Source organism: Zerene cesonia, chromosome 20, assembly GCF_012273895.1.
Source record: "Zerene cesonia ecotype Mississippi chromosome 20, Zerene_cesonia_1.1, whole genome shotgun sequence".
NCBI classification, from domain to species: domain Eukaryota; kingdom Metazoa; phylum Arthropoda; class Insecta; order Lepidoptera; family Pieridae; genus Zerene; species Zerene cesonia.
The window spans coordinates 6,959,355-6,979,046 of record NC_052121.1 but is presented as its reverse complement, the minus strand read 5'-3'; the positions used below and the strand labels follow the sequence as shown (position 1 = coordinate 6,979,046).

Sequence of the window (19,692 nt, the reverse complement as noted above, 5' to 3'; positions counted from 1 at the left end):
GTTGCCGGCTCGGCTGACAGCTGGTTAGGCACGAGACGCGCCGCCACGCCGCTCGCCACCTGTACCACAAACGTGCTACTTCAACTTTGAGTCTTTATACACATTTTTTGTGTAGTAAACAGAATTCTGTCATTTCTATATGGCCATTTTAAAATGTATTTAATACATCGAACATCATTAAAAGCGCACAGCTGAGTTTTATCCGTATTTAGCAGATACAAATGTATTGAATAAGAAAATTATGCAATAACAATATATTCATTCTAAGAGTGTGTTAGTATTTTTTTAGAGTTCAATCAATTCAATTCAAATCAATTCATAAGTCACAGTGTTGATGACTGTTCCTTTATAAATTAAAAGCAAAGTTTTCTTAATCACTGGCATAATACATTTTATATAACATTTTTCAAAGAGAGAGAGACTGTTTTTCTTTTATAAATCTGCTAAAATGAAACTACGAGCATTTACCTAAGTACATGTAAGTAATTTTAACTATTGCACATTTTAATACATAAACGCTGTGCTTTTAGACTTAATTCTCAGCTTGTGAAAACGCGAGTATTAGCACTCGAGTGTTCATATTTGCAGCGGCAACAATTACATACACTCGTTCTTTTAAAAGGCCATTTCACATAACGACATTTTAATTATGCGATACGAGATACATTTAAAATACTTACGTAAATATTTGTGCTATTACACTTTCAATGATAACCGTTGGTGAAAGCCGCAGGAATCAGGGGGCCCTGTAATATTGAAAAAATAATTTTAACCATTGAGCACATTGAGAAAATAAAACGTTCTAACATCTATATGAAGCTTTGCTATTTTAATTATCGAAGTTCGGATGAAGTAATTGAATGGGAGTGTAAAGCGATCGATTGGTTGTTAACCTCTCCAGGGGCAGATTTAAAGGAATTCAGTTTGGTGTTCGCGCGCTATGAAGCGGTAGCGGGCTCGCTGCCCAACAAAATAAAAACGGCGATCAGTTAGAGCGGCCCGCGACCGCTCGGCCACGGTAATTACGCCGCTTGTTCTCCTTGATTTATGGTTATTGCCCGTGGGGGCATACTCGTTACCTAATAAGACCGTTTTACACACGAGAACCATATGCGTCGGCTTTCCCATCAGCTTCATTTAGTCGTTCAGTACTATCCAATAAATATTGTTTTTATAAATTGTTAAAGCTACATTAAATCACTGTATCTTCTTAGAAACGCATAATGTCTATTGTATTTGAATGAATCGGTGCAAGGATACGTAAAATGAATTTAAATACGAATTCCTTTGCTCCCAACTTAATGTTCACATTATGTAAACGAATAGAAGCTTTAAAGCGTTTTGAAAAATGTCTCAAGATAGGACGTGAAGAGTTAAGATCTCGGGAGCGCGGTGTTGGCGTCGACAAGCAATGAAGACTGATGGCGTCGCTTGGAAGCAGTTATGGAGCGCGGTCGCAGTTTTAAAAAGCCATTAGCCGCGGCAATGCACCGCGTAGATTGCGCCGCCATCGCTCGCACGCTTATATTTCGGAACACTTTATAATCATATCTCTCACGCTTCACTTCCTCGCTAACTTATGGTGATTATGTCTTAAGAGCGACAAGGAAGATCGCTTCCATAATGAGATTGGAACGTCTTGCTAAAATTTTAGTGTCGACGGCTGTTAATTGCGTCTGCGGAGCTCGCCTCTCCTAAATGCTCTGAACGTTATGTCATAAAATTTATTTTAATTAATATTTCGTGTGCAGTTTTAGCAACGGTCAATACATTCTTCTCTTTAAACAAAATAAATTTCAACACCTTTCAGCACGAATCAAAAGTTTTCGAAAGAAAAACAAAGCAGAACAAACATTAATTTGAATTTTGTGACAGTTGAAACTTTGTACAGGGACAATTTTATGAATTGCTTTTATTTGAACCTCACTGAAATAGGCATTTTTGAATATAACGTTATAAATGAAAAAAGTTGTAATCGAAAGTTAATAACTTTATCCCATTTATCACGAATAAAATAAGGATAAAAGTTATCTTATTCCATGTTCGAGTAGAGAGGTACGATACGGTTCATTTTGTTAAATCTGTGATAGTAATACGAATACAATATATTTATTTGAGTCTGTCCAGTGTTCAGTTTCCTATAAGTATTAATATTAAATGTCAGTTTGGATATACTGCTAAGAAAAGTTAAACTAATTCGTATAATGAGGGAATACCAATATTTTAGTTTAATTCCCCCCCTTTTTTTAGTGAATTCTTAATATTTTTTTTTATGTCATAGCGGGCAACTGAGCTGGTGGTTCGCCACGATCACTACCGCCCATGAACATTCGCAGAGGCTTAGACCTCTGAGAATGCGCTGCCCGCTTTTAAGGGATAAGGGATGAGGAAAGGATTGATGAATGGAAAGAAGGAATGGAATGGGAAGGGCTAGGAGAAGCAAATAGGCCTCCTTAATCTAACAATACTATGTAGAGTAATGGCACCGCATCGTTACCGAATTCTTACCGGGGTGTAGTTAAGGGGCGCGCGGCTTACGGCGATAGCTGGGAATCCAGAGGGCTGGGGGCTGGCTGCTTGCACATAGCCCACGCTGTCCGCTGCGGACCCGTACACGTCGAGAGCCGGGCCCGGGGAGCTAGCGGCGGGAAACCCCGCTCTGCCACCGGCCGTGTGCGGCGACGCTGGTGGTCCGAAGCCGGCCGCTGCTGCTTGGTAGTTGTTCATCACTATACAGATAATTGGGTACGTTATTCTAAGAAATTCTTATGTATGGTGTGTTGCTGACGTCTACGCACATTGTAAAAGGTATATTGAAAATTAAGACTGCGTAGTGGAGAAGAGTGGAAATATGTAGAAAAAGGGTTAAATAAAATTAGGGTTCGATATCAAATATATTTATTTAGAGCTCGTAGTTCGCCCTATCAGAAAAAAATTGATAATAATCTCTCGACTCTCGCAACTATCTTAAAGTCAACGATTACAGCTGTATTCATTAGTTTTTAATATTTGCAAAAGTTATTATTCCTGACTTAAGACGTGCATACAGGGGGTTAGTAAGATATTATTGTTAAAACACATAACATATAAAGCAACACCAAATTAATTAAAATATGATAAATGTTCCCAAACACGATGAATGATATCGTGTGATTGGATTTGAAGTGTACAGAGACCTATAACTACAAACAACTGCAGACACTTGAACCGAGAATCCATAATAAACCAAGCTTTAAACGCTAATGCGAAGGCACCACCAAGAAACAAAACAAATACAATTAGTAGCAAAGCCATAGTGTGTTTGTAATGTGTGTGGTAAATATGTGAAGTATGCTAGCGACCTCACCTGAGAGCGCTTGCGCGAGGAGCGGTGTGTTGTTATTCGGTGTGAGTTGGCCGTTGGTCAGGTCCACTGCAAACATATACATGGTTCGCATACTCTCCACGAGAGGAACGTACACTCTTGATACACACACATCTATGACTGAACCATCAACCGTCATGCTCTCTATCCTAAACCGAGTCCTTAACCAGAAGATTCCGTACTTATTCAACGCGGAAAGCACGCGTAAATGCATGAATAATTTAGCCATTTGAGACAAATGAGGACAACGGATCCCCGAGCTAAGATTATGTCGGGGAAAAATATTGTGTTAGTATTTCACGTGCATTCAAATGAAAAAGAGAGGTCGAAGTTTCGCGAATATAAATCACAGAAGGAAAAAAAACTTTTACAAGATATCCAGTAAATTATTTGACGTGAATTCTCGCTCAGTCTGCTTATTGAATAGAGGCATTAGCATACCATGCACGTAGCGAGGCTCCGCTCGCATTCGCACTCGCATCATTCGTGTTATCGCGCCGTTACGCACAATTTTATATTCCACCACTTACGTGAAATAAACATCAAAATTATAGACTCCAAGCGTGTGTGAAAATGGCTCTGTATTTGAATAGTGCCCACTCATACAGTCGCTATTAGCGCTATTGGCTTGTACGACAAATTTTATTTTGACAGATGCGCGAGTTATGATTTAGTGTGAAAAATGGAGGTCCGCACCAGGTGATTACCGGCCTGCGAGTGACTTTGCAAAAAAGCACAATATAAGTAATGGAGGATGAATGATAGATGGCGCGGCGGGCAGTCGGGCGACGTACCGCGCGTCCGCGGCCGCTCCATTCGCTGTACGCTAAAATGCTGACACATTTTAATAATATTACGCTGCAGTGTACAGGCTATTTAAGTTTTGAAGGCTATTAATAGCTTAAGTTTAACGTCTTTGCACTGGAGACTATTCTTCTTTATTTTCACAAAATCTCGTGCTATAGGAAAGTTTCATTGTTATTTCTCTTATATCTTCAGTATTATCGATATTACTAGCAAATAATTTTACATAATTATATGGCCATTAGAAAAATAATTGTAATAAAATTGTATAATATGAATAAGACCGTTACGTATATATATAAAGGTATGAGATACTTTAACTACAATTAATATGGCCCCTACATTTTACTCTTCCAAGTGTTATCTACATCAGTCATATCTGTATCGGGCGTAAACTTTGCACCAGTCCCTTGTAGGTTTAATTTACTCATGTTATACCCACGTTACAAGTGTAATTTATGCGTTATCCCAAGTTTCATGGATCTTTAACAACTATAAACTCGCTCAATGTTATGTTAATTAGACTAGTAAACATCGCGATACAGCTTCAAATCTTTCTTATATTTGATAAAGATTGATCAGGGCCTTAAATTGGAAACGAACTTTCAAGATAACAGCGCCAATTTCCAGTTTTATTGGCTTAGGTGCGAACTCGTAGGGACTTTATAGAGGTACGAGGTGATTCGCACCCCAAGTAAGCCTCTCACCTCTCGGGTAGCACACATTCATCTATAAATTCAGAGGCCGTCTTGCGAGAGCTATTCGAACTTTCATAATTGCGGAGTTCGAGGAAACTTAATAATTCTTCTTCACAAGTGGGATGACGGCCGTGCAAAATATTCACTGAGCGTACTCAGTGAAACTCACCCCAAAGATGCTATGAGTATATTGCGCATGCCTTTTTATTTGGAACGGTACTCGTGTCTGATAAATCTGACATCATTTTATGAGCTATGCGCGAGTTACTTCATATATTTTTGGCTTAAAGGGGAAAGCTGTTCGTGTTACAATGTTGCGCATCTACATATAACCTATATGGCAGTGTAAATATAAGAAATAAGATTTCTTGCTTATGCGCTGATGTACTTATACTATCTAAATAAATAACTGAATTTAAATAACCGATGTCATACAAATATCACGATACTACTTTTGATATGATTAAAAATGTGAATAATGTGATATTCGTTATCAAAGACTTAAACAAATAACAATACGGAATAGCATGCAAATATAGAATATTTACAGCAGTTAGAAAGAAACGTTATTTACGTATTCAAAAGTTGTAGAGTCACATATCTCATCTGCGTAATACCCATACTTCATTTCTCACTTCGAGATTGAAATGTTTTATTTTAGCTTTTACGTGAGATCTGCCCTCGCACGCGATATAGAAAACGTATTTTTAATAGGTGCCATCAATAACTTCCCTCCCTGCGAAGATGATACGGGATCGTGTTCCGATTCTGAATGTTTTTGGCCGATGGTATTTATCTCAGTTGCCGGTTAATCGAATTATAATGCTGCTAAGAACGACTGCTCGTTTATCTTTCGATTTTATTTGTCAAGTTATGTTTATTGTGAAACGACTCACGTGCGAGTTATATGGATTTCGCTAGTTCGATCGATGGAATTAGGAAACTATATTGTTTCGACGTGCTTATAATCGCATGCATGGTTCAGTCATAGAATAAAAACGTTAAAACATTAAAAGCCACATTTTAAAAGCGAAACGAAGTGTTATGAATCACACCAATAAAACAATAAAACTTTGAGATAATATCTACAAATACGGAAAATTTACAAATTACAAAAATATTGTCTACCAAAAATTTGCAATGTTTTTACTAGCGGAAATGCCGCTGTTTGACTACAGTTAAACTACAAAAGATTTGATTATGTCAAAATTATTCTATTCTATGTAGTATGAAATGTATTTGTCTACTTATTCTAACAGCGTTAAAACCAGAATAACAATTTCAATGAAACTCCAGCCTATGTTACATTATATTATGCCTAAAGCACAATAATTTAATAATATATTAAGACTATTCTAAGGCTTAAATCTAAACAATTATACCACTATGAAATGAGTTTGCACCACCAATAACTTCATTAGTCCACTTCTACTTGCTAAGAGATAAGTTTTAAGCGGTATTTAATTATACAAATCCTTCATAGAAATTCACGAAAATCACGCTAAACGTAAGCTCTACTAATTTGAAAGGAAATTGCCTGACACGACTTAAAACGTCTAAGTCTAGTCTATTCAGAAAATCCGCTAGTCAAATGTTACAATTGCCAGATTGTCTACAATTTCTTACTTAAACATCTTTTCACGCTCTAATGCTATAATGTCTAAAATTATCGGCTAAGCTGTTCTAATTTCAATTTTATTTTCCAACGCTATTTCGTTCTACACGTAATACTTTTCACACATTTTACGCACAAATGTTGCCTACACTATTCTATCTCCAACGTGGTACTGATCAAACTTTAGATGTTCAAAGTAAATATTACTCGCCCTAGGACTGTCGTGGACGGCACACTCCATTCACCAAACTGCTGTTTTTCTTGGATTCAACACTTTACTTTTCGTTTCCGTGAGAAAACGTAAAATACATCTACCGTCTGAATTCACAACGGAGAAACAATATCAAATTGATATTGAACTTCAATCGTAATCACATTAACGTGAATAGCAATTGTGTACACACGTTTTTTTTGTTATTTTATAGACTAGAAGAGATAAGTTCATGAATAAAATGTAGGAATCATTGTAAAATAGGATATCAAGATTAGTAATTAACAACAGTTTAAATGAATATTCGAGCTAAGCTAGCGTATCATAAATATATCTATATACGTTTAATAATAGCTAAATAGTAAATATATCTGACCCATCCAATGAGCACTTCGTTTCTAATAGAACTAGGCTATCTATATAATATGTACTATCGTATAAGAAATTCTAGAAGACGATATCATCGAGATATAAAGTTAATTCTTAAAACGTGTCGACCTACAACAAGCACTAATGTATGTCACTACACATTTTAACCCTCACGTATCTTAAATTAAAATTGGAGTTGGCATGATACGCAAGACTCGGGCACACTCCGCCTAACCCTGTTATTGTTTTAATTAAACCGCCTTTTATAACTCTGAAGCACACCCTTCATTTTAAAATTGTCTTCTGAAATTTATAATTCGGTTAGCCAAGTTCTCATTTATTTAAGAGTTGAGGTTATTTAGTGACAGTGTATGGTTAACAAGAAACTATGTAAAGTAGTTGTGTTCGGTTCGCGGGCTGCATTCTGAGGGCGAGCGTGTTGAATGCGAGGAATCTCGAAGATGCGGCGGCGTGCCCGCGGTCTTACATGCCTCCCCCGCCGACGACAGCGCATATGTATGCTACAAGCGACCTTGTTACTTTCAGATTATCTTAAAATCCGGTACTTATTTCGAATGCGCATTTCTTTACCGGCCCAATAGAAGCCGTGGACGCCGCCCCTTTAGATGAGTCAGAAAATAAGCAGCACTCCTGAATTAAGCATTGAACATGTTTTTATACGCTAGCCCTCTCCATTTAAACTTTCTCTTCTAGCTAGTTTTGATTGGTAGAGTAAATTGGATAGTAATACAAGACATTTTGCTTATACATTGGCAAATTCCTTTATTTTTAAAATAGAGCGGCTTCACAATAGTATAATAAGTACCTTAAGATTAGTAAGACGATATGTCGAAACAGCGATTAGAACAATATCGTTGACTTAGTATTTAATACATTAAAAATTTGACACATGGATTACAATATAAATATGAATTACTTGTGCAATGCGAACGCTGCCTAAATCGAACATTGGTTTGCTTCCTGAGGGATACCGCTTTTGTTAGATAATAGGTTTAAATTATTAAAATTCGATCGAGCTATAGGGGCAAACCTAGCCGGGCGATTAGCACGAGACATCTGCGAAATCGCGGTGCATTACTGATTCATATACCGTGCTTACGACATTGCATTCCTTAGCTTCGATTCGGCAGGGGAAGGCGTGATACTATAAGGTTATTTGAATTGCAATATTATTTATTTATTGAAGAGTTTCCTAGGTCGTTTTCGGGGTTTCAGGGTAACGTATCGGTTTAGCTGTGGCGCGCCGAGGTCGGTTGTTGCGCGAGGTCCGTCGCCAAACGACCTATGAGCCCTGTCCGAGCCCGTTCGGGTTAACATACTCCACACCAACCAACAGGCGACTTTCCGGTGGTATAACTCCCACTACACCTGCGGCAACAAAATAAAACAGCTACAAAGCCCGCCACGGAACTAGAAAGGACTCGGGCAGAACCGCGGCGCTCAAATTAAAATGAAACTCAAAAGTATGTCAAAAAGTGCCTTCGTTACGTCGAGTTACGTTCCAAATTACAAGAGTCGTGGAAAGTAATGCAAAATAGTATTACTATTCAAAAATGTTCAGATGTTGAACATCCCACGGTTCTACTTATCGAATGTTTTTGGGAAAACTTTAATGACTGATTTCTACTTGGGGTTATTTAAACTTTTAACACGCACATATTGACTACTCTTTTCGTAATAAGCCAAACTCCTATCTGTATCACGCACAACCACAATGCAGGAAGGGGAACGTAGCATATGTTGTTATAGTTTCGATTATATGGAGTTATATATACTATAATATCGAATAAATTACATTGATTATGTTAGGACGCACATAACGCAAGAGAGGCCGTATAAATTTTGAAAGATATGCATAAGAGAGCGAATGTAAGTATTCTAATTATTTTATTATTTATTTAATAAGAACCTTACAATTATCAATATCGTTTACAACGGTGGCCACACATTATTTAATAATTATACGATTAAAGATTACATAATGTATGCTTAGTTTAGAGGATGGCGATTAGGACGGTCGCACATACGGCGATTTAATGATGAATAAGTATGCCAAAGTACAGTTTGTTAAAAAACTTTTAAAGATTTTGAAAAATAAAGTATGCGAGGCGTGGCGATAAAGCAACGGCTTATCATCAATCGTTGATTATCCCTTTGATACATTGCGCCAATGGAGAAACGTTATTCATTCATTTTAAAAACACTGAACCATTTTATAACATTAACACGAGGAGTGTAGCGTAAAATAGTTGCATCCAAAAATATTACATAACAACAACAATAAATATTAATATAACATTATCGCTTAAGCAGTGTAAATATATTAAAATATAATAGAGAAATAACTTTAAAACAAATTAGGTATTTACATTTACGTAAATATACAATACAATTATAGCGAATATATAATAAAGGTATTAAAATAACACTTTCAAGCTCGATTATAGTATTTTTTATCAATAAAACGAACGAAAATAATCTAAACTAATTCTAGATAATAATTTTACATCGCTACGAAAAAGGAAATCTATAAATTTGATTGATTCCTACTCATCCTCTAAACTGAGTAATTATTTAGAAATTAATACCTATGTTCTAAATATCTACTTACTGTGATGTCAGCTCTTAACGGTCTATATGAAGAAGATTTATATTATTAACGTATTACTTAGATAAATAACGCATGTACTGACTGAACACAAAACACCACACAACCGGACAAAATTACATTATTTAAGTAGGCCCATTACGGCAGCTGTAAATGTGTCATTCTTATTGACACGGGTGAATGTATCGTTAACCATTATTAATATTTTATGTTACCTCACTAAGTATAACTTGTATTTATTCATGAATACAATATTGACAACTTTGACAAGGATAAATGACACGTTATTAAATTTACGTTATTATTTCTGTTTCAGTGACGAGAATTACGAATACAGAAGGAAAAGTATAATGTAGTTAGTGATTTTACTTTGACTTTCTCATTAGTGTATCAGAATGGATGTTATTGTGTTCAGTCAAACCTATTAAAATGCTAGCTACTCGCTACAACATGCTAAGAAGATGATTATTATCGTTACTCGACGATATAATGTAAATTGCTAACTATATTTAATTATCTAATATATAGAGGAAACTTCATGACTAACTACTCCTACCATCTACTCAATGAGATCTAAGTATAAACGGACCTACAATTAGACTGATTTGCCGATAAAATCAATTGTTGTTTGATTATTGACTAATTGGGTCAGTAAAAATTACTTCGGCGTTTATATTTCAAAGATTTGGTGTAGATATGTTTCATGGTTCCACAAAGCCAAAAGTTAGTTGAATTACGAAATAAAACAAGCTGTTCAGGCACGATCACGTAGTATTGACAAATACGAGTATTTGTGCAGCTGCTCCGCACCGAGTTTCGCCGATTAGGCAGTACGCAACTCTCGGTTGAAACGCCTATATTTTCGTTAGTTTTTCATTAGGTTAAATAAACTAAATCTGTTGTATAATAAAGCTACAAAATTTACATTCGGCTATTCTTTAGTGGATCGGCTAAAAGCACTCCGCGTCTACTTTTAATTAGATAAAAATTCTTTTCGTCTGTCCCGGGATTTACATAGACGTAACCACAAAAGGGACGTAACTTTTCTGTACTTTTGTTGAAATCCGTTTAAATCTTTTTTAAAAGCTTTCGCTGTTAATGAGGAGTGGGCGATAGCACGAGAGCTCGTCCGATCGGGGCGAGCGGAGAGGGATGGCTGTAGACGCGCTGTTTGCGCTCTTGTGTTTGTATGACGCGTACCATTTGAAAATCGTTAGTGCAAATCGTCAGCAAACACGAAGCGAGGCGATCGTATTTGGCCGGATTGTAACCACAATATTTTGAAGATAAACAATAAATAGCATTTCTCAAAAGTTGGACGTTTTGTAATTGACGGCGTGGCAGATTTATCTAGATGGCTCAGTCATTGTTAGAGGTGTTAACTTGTTAGGTAAGTTGTTAGAGTTCACACGAACTTTTGCCTTTGCTTGGCGCGAGTTAGTGAAATGGGAAGTTAGGACATTGTCACCCGAGTTATAGATAAAACGAAGCGTATGCGTTTAAAATAGACTTGGTTAGATCAAGCGTTAGTGCCGTTTGAGAATCGTTAGCTGTTAGTGGAATGCAGTGTCGGCAGCGCGAGTTCACAGATGCATTGCGTGTACGTTGTAGACCCCACTGAGCTCGAGCGGGTGGTATGGCAGGAGTGTCGCCAAGTGGTGGTAGTGATTGCCGGAGAGTTGGTGGTGCAAGCTCGCCAGGGGATTACCTGCAGGATATGGTAGCCCGAAGCTAGGATAGCCCGAATAGCTACGTCCTGCCGCGTAGGCGGCGTATGCTGCGGGAAATCCTGCGAAACAAACGGATACAGCTCAGTTACGTAACTCTTTTAAGTCAAAGAAAATTCATTTCATGCTTCCATTTGATGTTAATTTTAAAACATGTCAATACTGGGCGTCTGGTGTGTAAAAACAGGCGTTAATGACACGTGTCCTAATGGCCCCAATCTAAAATAGAACCATCAAATTAAGGTATGTTTCGAACGTTTGCTACGACATCGCTTTGGACATTGTCCAGAGCGGAGCATACTGTAAACATCGCTTAATGTAGCGCACTATAAGTGTATCACGATGACCTCATACTCTAAAGACATTCCATTTTACTGATATTTCTAGAAGATACATCTAATGATACTATACTATACCAAATGTAGACTACACTTACAAAAAAATTTAAAGCACGATATTTCTGTAGAATTGGCTTTGCTACGTCCGGTAAAAATATTTAAATGACGGATGGGCGAAACGTCATCGAGAATGATATAATTACCACACCGGATCGTTCATCATATTATTGCCAATCAAAATAGTGTATCTGTCAGGCCCCGTGATGCATCAGTCATGCACACCTCGACGAGTCGATTCTAGGTAATCCATTTATTAGGATACCAATGTTCCTATTACTTTACAGCGAAATGTCAAATTAGTAACCGCGTTTCACTCGCGGTTTACTCAATTAGTTCAAATATGATCGAATCATGGTTTGGTTAGATATGATAACATACATTTCAGCGTTATAAACGGTTCGAAGTGCACGAATAGCTAAAATTGAGTAAATAATATGAGAATAATAAACTTACCGTCAGGAAGAGCACCCAATGACCACATGAAATCTAGAAATGTAAAAACATTTACATAAATTGATCGATTCTTATACTTTAAGTTAGATATAATTTTCCGTGATAAAAGTGGAGATTATAATTATAAAAGATGTGCCGGGAGACACTATTTTGCTTGGCGAAAACGGTCATTGCAATTATTATAGTAATAATCGATTACGCACTTATTTTATAACAAATAGCATACAACAATACTAATAATCTACGATTATACCAATTACTAGAATGACCTTAATGGGGTATGTTAGTTTAATCACCAGAGATGAATATTATAATTTATATAAAAACGTTAATCTATTCTACAAATTGTTAGTCTAAGGCTAAACATGTTAAACAAACAGACGTTTTTAAATATTCAAGAAATGATATTTATTAATCTATACACTACCGGAAAATTCCTACTTTATAAGTTAATACAATTATTATTAATACTATTAGTGTACGAGTACTACTTTTGATAGATATAAAAAGAAAGTACAATCAACACTTAAATGTCAAACAATAAAACACAAATACTGGAATTAAAGAATAGAAAATACAAACTAAATAACAACTAAGAGAGAAACAAATGGTAACTTGTAATTGGGTCAATAATATTTAAAAGAAAAAAAAAGTGACTAAAAATACATGACATTAAACGTCCTCAAACTATTCAAACCTAATATAAATTATACTTAAATAATTAATATTATAACACTAGTTATTTCACAAAACTCTTATGTAACATCGACTGTTCACAAATACCTCTTTTCTTCCAATGATAACATTTTTGAAAAGCCGACATCAAGTTGTAAAGCTATTCATAGAAAAATGCTAAAGAATATAAATATTATTTATGAAAATATCATTTCAAAACATCTCATCGAATCAGCCGCAATCCATAATGTAACTAGAAATTTTGTTTTCTAACGTGATTAAGTTGTATAATATGGATGGAAATGTAGCAAAAGTGGCAAGGCTCAGCAGAACCATTAGGCTCTTATTTGATTTTCCCTACGAAAAGCTACTCGGAAATTAGAAAAAACCAGGCCCACTTCTATTTTATCTATCTATTCGTAAATCAAATGACATTAAAGCACCTACTACCTGGTAGAAAAATATTTCTTTCTATCACCCTACGTAAAATTGTTCAAGATTTTCATTCTACTATTTTATAAAAAGTATTTGTATAAAATTTTACAGTAAAATTGTCTATGCTCTGTCTAGATATTCTCGGTACATATGTCAAAAATCTGCTAACTAACTGACTTTTCTAATTGCAATTACTAAAAATAAGACACTTCGTATATTGTTTATCGCTTTACTTAAGTACATTAAGAGTAAGATTTTTCAGGAAGAATAGGAATGTAAGAAGATATAGGAATGGATAGGAGACTGCAGAACATGAAATAGAAGATTTCGGAGAAAATTAAAAAATACCCAAATGTTAGAAGGGATGATGTGGCTGTTGCTGAAATAGGATCGCGGATCAGAGAGGCAAAGGAGTCGGGAGCGTGGAAGCGGTAAGGGGGGAGTATAAGGTGGGGAGATCAAGAGCGTGAGCTCCCAGGAGCTCTGACACGGAGTAGGCCAAAGGCGGGATAGTGAGGGGAGTAATGGTGGGGCGGGGAGGCCGCGGGGTCGGTCGCAGGGCAGCGAGAGCCCGACGATACATAGCAGCGTGCGTAGAGCCTGCACCTACACCCGCGCCAGCGACTAGAATTTGCGCCGGCGCATGCACAGGATAGGGAGCATATCTGACGCCACCGGCTGCCACTGCGCTACTTAGCAACTCACCGTAGGCGCCGCGTCCTGCGGCTCTCGTCTTCGCCAGATTCGCTGGAAGCATTACTTCTTTCGGTTGTGCCTTTTTGCATTCCACCTAAAACAATAAAAAGTTATCTGTAGTTATTTGCGCACGGAATGTGTAAAGATGTCTATAAAACGTAATGTAACAAATTCCACTGAAAATATTGTTGCATACTATTACGATGCAGCCAAACATTGTTATGTTTGGACTACAATTAAGAAATAAACATACGCTTACTTTAAGGTTAGGTATGTAACTAATATTTGTATAGAAAATTAAAAAGCAACGAGTCAAAATAACAAAGTACTAAACAGAAGATGCTCAGAGTAATAAAATCGTGTCAAGTCAAAGTAATTATTATAATTAAGATTTTGATGAAGTGTTAAATATTAAAATAATTCTCGTCAGTCTCGAACAAATATAATTACTGAATGGGTGAATTGCAAAATTATGTAAGAAAAGAGGGGCGACGGAATCGGTTGACAATCCGTTATGCTTCACGGACGGAGTCTCAAATTGAATTTTAATATGCTTTACCAAGTCAAGTAGCTTATTATACTTATTACACAGAACAGTATGATATTATGGCGGCTGAAATCATTGTTTGTGCTGAATTTGTTGCCTTTGTTTCACGTAAACGGAGGAATCATTTACAATTTTAATGTACTTCTTATATAAAAGTAGCCTGTAATGAAACCTGGCGCTTAATCGTTTCATTAAGCAATTTTAACGAACGCTATTGCCCTCTTCATTGCTTGTACTTCCCCTTTCTGAGGGAGGCTGGAGGCAAGTATAAATTACCCAATCAATGCTAACCCCCAATCCCTTGCAATGGTAATTTTGCAGCATAGAAACCTTATTGAGAGGAACATTTCTAGCACATAGCAAATTGTCTGAATATCAATTTTATTTTACCATATAATTCGCTTTGATGTCATCATCTTATTATTAGATATTTTCAATAAAATATTATTAAAGCGAGAGTTATTATAGCTCGATCAATACCGCGTTCCAAGAAGCACATAATATTGCGTACGTTTAACATTATATTTTCCTCTAAACAACATTTTAATATTGCTCCTGAACAAAAGCCATAATCAATTTGAGGATGACATGTTCTTATGGAAATAACCGATGTTTTTCTCATCAAAATGGTTTAAAGTGTAGATAATGTGACATCGGTGCTGTATGATAAATTGTAACGTTTAAAACCGCTTGTCAGACGGAATAAAACTCCCGAGATACATTTTTCATAGCCCTGCATAATCGCGACGCGTTCTCGCTTGTATGTACATAAAGAGTCGTCCACATTTGTCACGCGGACGTCACGAGCCGACAAATGAAGGCTTTAGCGCGGCGTTCGCGCACTTTGTGCAGTGTGCACTCCCCGCAACTTTGTACAGACACGAAACTACGTGCTTTCGCATTAACGCTGGGAAGTGTGCGACGCTGTTCTGAGTGTCTTTTCACTAAGTTTTATGTCTAGATAAGGCTTGAATAATCAACATGTAGCCCGAGTTTGAAGTTCAGATCTCTACTTATACGTAGACACCACGCTCACATCTTTATTGCAAGAACGGTAAACAAAATGTGGAAGTGAAGAAATGAAAACGACGCTTATGTAATCGTACAAACATTTATTATTCTATATTGCTGTAAAACATTATGTAAAACAACAAGGCCACATTTTGAAAGGGCAGACTCGTGTAAATATTTCGACAAAGTTACTTCATTTGTATTCCTACTTTCATTCTATTATGAATGTATTGAAAGAAGGAACTGTAACATCATAAAAGTTAAAAAATTTCATTTTAAACTTTCAATGAATCATTCAACTTTGGCACTTATAATATTTCATGAAGTATTTAATTGAAATTCACTGCATTGAATCTGCATTTATCTCTCAAATTTTATTAGCACGATGAATTCGATAGAATTGAATTGAAATACAATAATAGAATTCGATCAGAATACTCCGCAGTCCGCAGTGGAAAATGATTTCGTAAAATCTACCTATAATAATGGAAACGGCCATGAAGAAAATTCAGTCGGCTCCCGACGTTAATTGATGTCGCGTCGTTGGTGAGCGGAGTGGGAAACAAAAGCTCACAAACAATTCGCATCGGAGTTCGCAATCCCGATCGAGCGTTCGAAATCGCGACGCAGTTTAATGACACGAAAAATAACAAAGGTAAATTGTATTTAGCCCCGCTAGGTAGACGCGCCCTACGGATCTATCGATTGATTCGAAACGGAGCCGCCGCTATGGCAAAGATTGCTATTTAACCGAGCGGACTTAAGATTTGCTCGAGTAGACGCTGGCTTAATGTCGTACAAACTAATGCTTTCTCGTCCTAAAATTCCACTCCTTCTACCAGCCGTGTATGAGGAATTTAATTTATTTTCACACGGCATTTCATGTTCCATCACCTCCGCTGATCATGGAGTTGATGTGGATTAATACGATTCTGAAAGCAGTCATTAAATTTACGCTCGATTTGTTGCGAAGAAATGCTTTCAAGCCGAAGAGAACCTACATGTTGACATGTAAGACAGTTGTTAAGGGCAAACACATTGAGTGCTCCGTCGGTATTGTTCAAATATTCGGCGCTAATGTTTATATAAATAGGGTAACGTAACGGAATAATCACATTTTATATTTTTCCCAGTTTTTGTGCGCCGAAATGTGTTCTCTTTGAAGAAAGGCGATTACGATAATAATACAATAAAAGTGTGTATGTACGTAATGAAACATTACGAATCTAATTAAAGGACATTCATAGTAGATAGGTAGATATTATATATTAATATGTACATACCTATGTATGAGGAATTATTAAGTGCAACTTTGAGTATCAATATGTACATAGTGTAGATAGTTGGGTGTGGCGCGCTGCAGGAACTACAAAATAAAGCAAGTTCGTAGAAGTACAGTGTATATTTACCGAAACAGTTCGCATGTGTGTTGACGTTAACTGCATTTTATAAGATTTTGCGTTTGTTTCCTTACACAGAAATTTCTGTTTCCTTTAAATTCTTGCGGCGGACTGCGGGCAGTCGGCCAAATAGACAACTTTTATAAGAGGATAAAATATTGCAGCAAGTCTTAAACGAATTTAAATCATCGATTCGCCGCTAGTTCCACTGATACTCGGCATTAAGGAAATGTTTATGACATGTAAAGACTACGATTTGGCTACAAAAAATGAACCAAGTCGAAGCGAAAATAATGTTTTGAAGTCTTAAATTGTGTCGTTTGTAGAAAAGCTTCGAAATGGGCGGTGGGGAAGGGTTAAGGGAGGATGTTATATAAGTTTATCAGGGAAATCTCTCGCCTTCATATTGACAGAGCGCCGTATGCACGCGCCTGATTGCCGCTCAGCGGAAGCGTGGGTGTAGCGAGGCGAACGCGTATGTTATATTAAAGAAGTGTAATCTGTGAGTAAAACTTTTAGCAAAAATCACTCTTATTGTTTGCAATACTAAGGATGAACATGTTAAATTTACTTCGAATAATGTAATAGTTAGTTATGAATATTGTTCTTGTACTAGATAATATAAATACAAGATTAAACGTATTGAAATTGTTTATAATGAGGACCAATAAACACGAATTCAAACTTGTAGATATTGTAAAAATAAAACAAGTTTGAAGTTTCTATCATTTTTAACATCATTCATGCACATATGAATCATATATATTGCAATTTTTATTTCTACTAAAAGTATTAACAATAGCTTCACTTGAAAGAGGTGTACATGTTAAGAATTGAGCCACCGTTTACGTATCATCACTATTTTCTCGTTTCGCGCTGTTGTTCTGAGCAGTGAATCTTCATAAAAAATTGATAAGCGAAAAAATCCTCTGAAGCATGGGTGGGATGAGCAACAAATCTTGCGTTCAACAGGTCAGCGATAATGAAATACTGCGCGCACCACGGGAGCTCTTACCATATTTACGTAATACTTGAGCGGAGGAATTGCTAGAATGTTCGGAATGGTGCAGCTTTAAAATAAGATTTTTTGGGTACTTATTCGATATGGGAGCTTGTGTTTGATTCATATAGATTGTCGAGGTTTAAATAGGGGGATAGTTGATGACTAAAGTATTCAATCTTTTTACCATTGATACAATTACGCAGAATCTGGTATGGTGCTAAAACCTTGTTGTACTAAAATCTAAATTGATGTTTTAAGTCAATTCGTTATATTATTTTTCGTATTAATGCTAACCTTTTTCATCATTTATTTACGACGATATAGAAAATCACTTGGTTGTACGTGACTCAGTAAAAAGTTGAAGGCGTGGCCACTCAAGATTTTTTCAGGGTTATTTAGGTAAGTGTTTAATTCTTTTTTTTAGGCTATGTAAGAAGCTTAGTCATCTTTTAATTTCTTATAGCGACATTACCAGAAACAAAATTAAGTTATAGCAGCTTTTGAATTTTTGGGAGACAGATATGGAATTGCGAGTTTCGTTGTATTACTTACAATAAACAGAAGGACACTATGCTTTTTGAGAAATATGTATCGTATCAAAAATTATGAATCGTACATATTAGATATGTGAGAAACTTGAATTTAAAACTTCAAGAACGGTACATTGAATATAAAAATTAAAATCTCAAGAATTGACGACAAAATTGAAAACGGGAAGAGCAGGAAGTATTCTATGAAGTTTTATTTCCAATACGATATTACGTACAAGCGTTAATAAATGCTGAATGCTTCACCATAACAAGGTTTATTAAGAAACCATCATAATCAAAGACACAGGAAACGTTCGTGTTACATTGGTGATGAATTTTAAATGGCATTGGCATAGTACCGTCATAGAAATGTTGGTAAGGCATCAAATATTAAGACCGGCAAACTAGCGCCGACTGGTATTCATCAAGCAGCGACACACGCTCCACGGCTATTTCTGGGGAAATCGATCGGACGTTCAGTGCCGTCGTACGAAGCAGCTCGCGGTTGGTATATTCTTCGCGTTAAAGTCAACTGTGCTTCTTCAGTTGTCTCTTAAATGTTCAAGTCTTTATTACATCAGATGATATAGGAGTAATTATTGAGGTACCTATAGCACCTGCGTGAGACATAAAGATTGAAACATCAATTTAGTACTTACTCTCCTAACCAGTGGTTAATATTAAATGATGTATTTGGACGATTTATAAGCGATAATTCAATTGCCTATTTTTATTTATTCCTATTACAAAAAGTAAAAATCCCCTGGAGCGGGTTAAAGATTCCATGTTATAATTAAAAGTTCCTAATTGGCCAATTTGGCAAATCTTTCAACGTATGAATCTTAAAAACGCAAGCTGAATGCGAGACAAAACAAGTAAAATGCGTATTGGCAAGTAGTTCAGCAATGGTAGCGGTCGTTTGCAATTGTAAGTGGACGATTAACGTGGACTCGCTGCTTCACTAATTCGTATCAAGCTTAAGGGTCTCTAGAATAAGGTGGAAAAAGAATAAACCGCTTGTGAACGGGCAGCGGTATCGTTTAGCCAATTGAAACGTGGGTATAATGAAATTTGTATAATATTAACTAGAAACGAGGGGAAACCCCAATAAAAGCAGTTACATATAC

At 36.4% G+C, this 19,692-nt stretch overlaps 1 protein-coding gene across 12 annotated transcripts in view; it reads right to left on the bottom strand.

Annotated features, from left to right (window-relative positions):
- The window catches only part of LOC119835109 (RNA-binding protein Musashi homolog Rbp6), a 382,679-nt gene continuing 362,987 nt past the window's right edge, over positions 1–19,692 (bottom strand). For 8 of the 12 annotated variants that reach the window (XM_038359742.1, XM_038359743.1, XM_038359754.1 and 5 more), the window contains 7 exons: positions 14,084–14,168; positions 12,269–12,301; positions 11,399–11,479; positions 3,347–3,412; positions 2,509–2,729; positions 681–746; positions 1–59 (listed from right to left, as the gene is read on the bottom strand). In XM_038359742.1, coding sequence (XP_038215670.1) covers positions 705–746; positions 2,509–2,729; positions 3,347–3,412; positions 11,399–11,479; positions 12,269–12,301; positions 14,084–14,168 — 528 coding nt within the window. In that variant the 3' untranslated portion in view covers positions 1–59; positions 681–704. Of the gene's footprint in view, positions 60–680; positions 747–2,508; positions 2,730–3,346; positions 3,413–7,797; positions 8,451–11,398; positions 11,480–12,268; positions 12,302–14,083; positions 14,169–19,692 lie in introns of those variants that run through there. The other 4 variants (XM_038359744.1, XM_038359745.1, XM_038359746.1 and 1 more) reach the window with 4 other exon arrangements.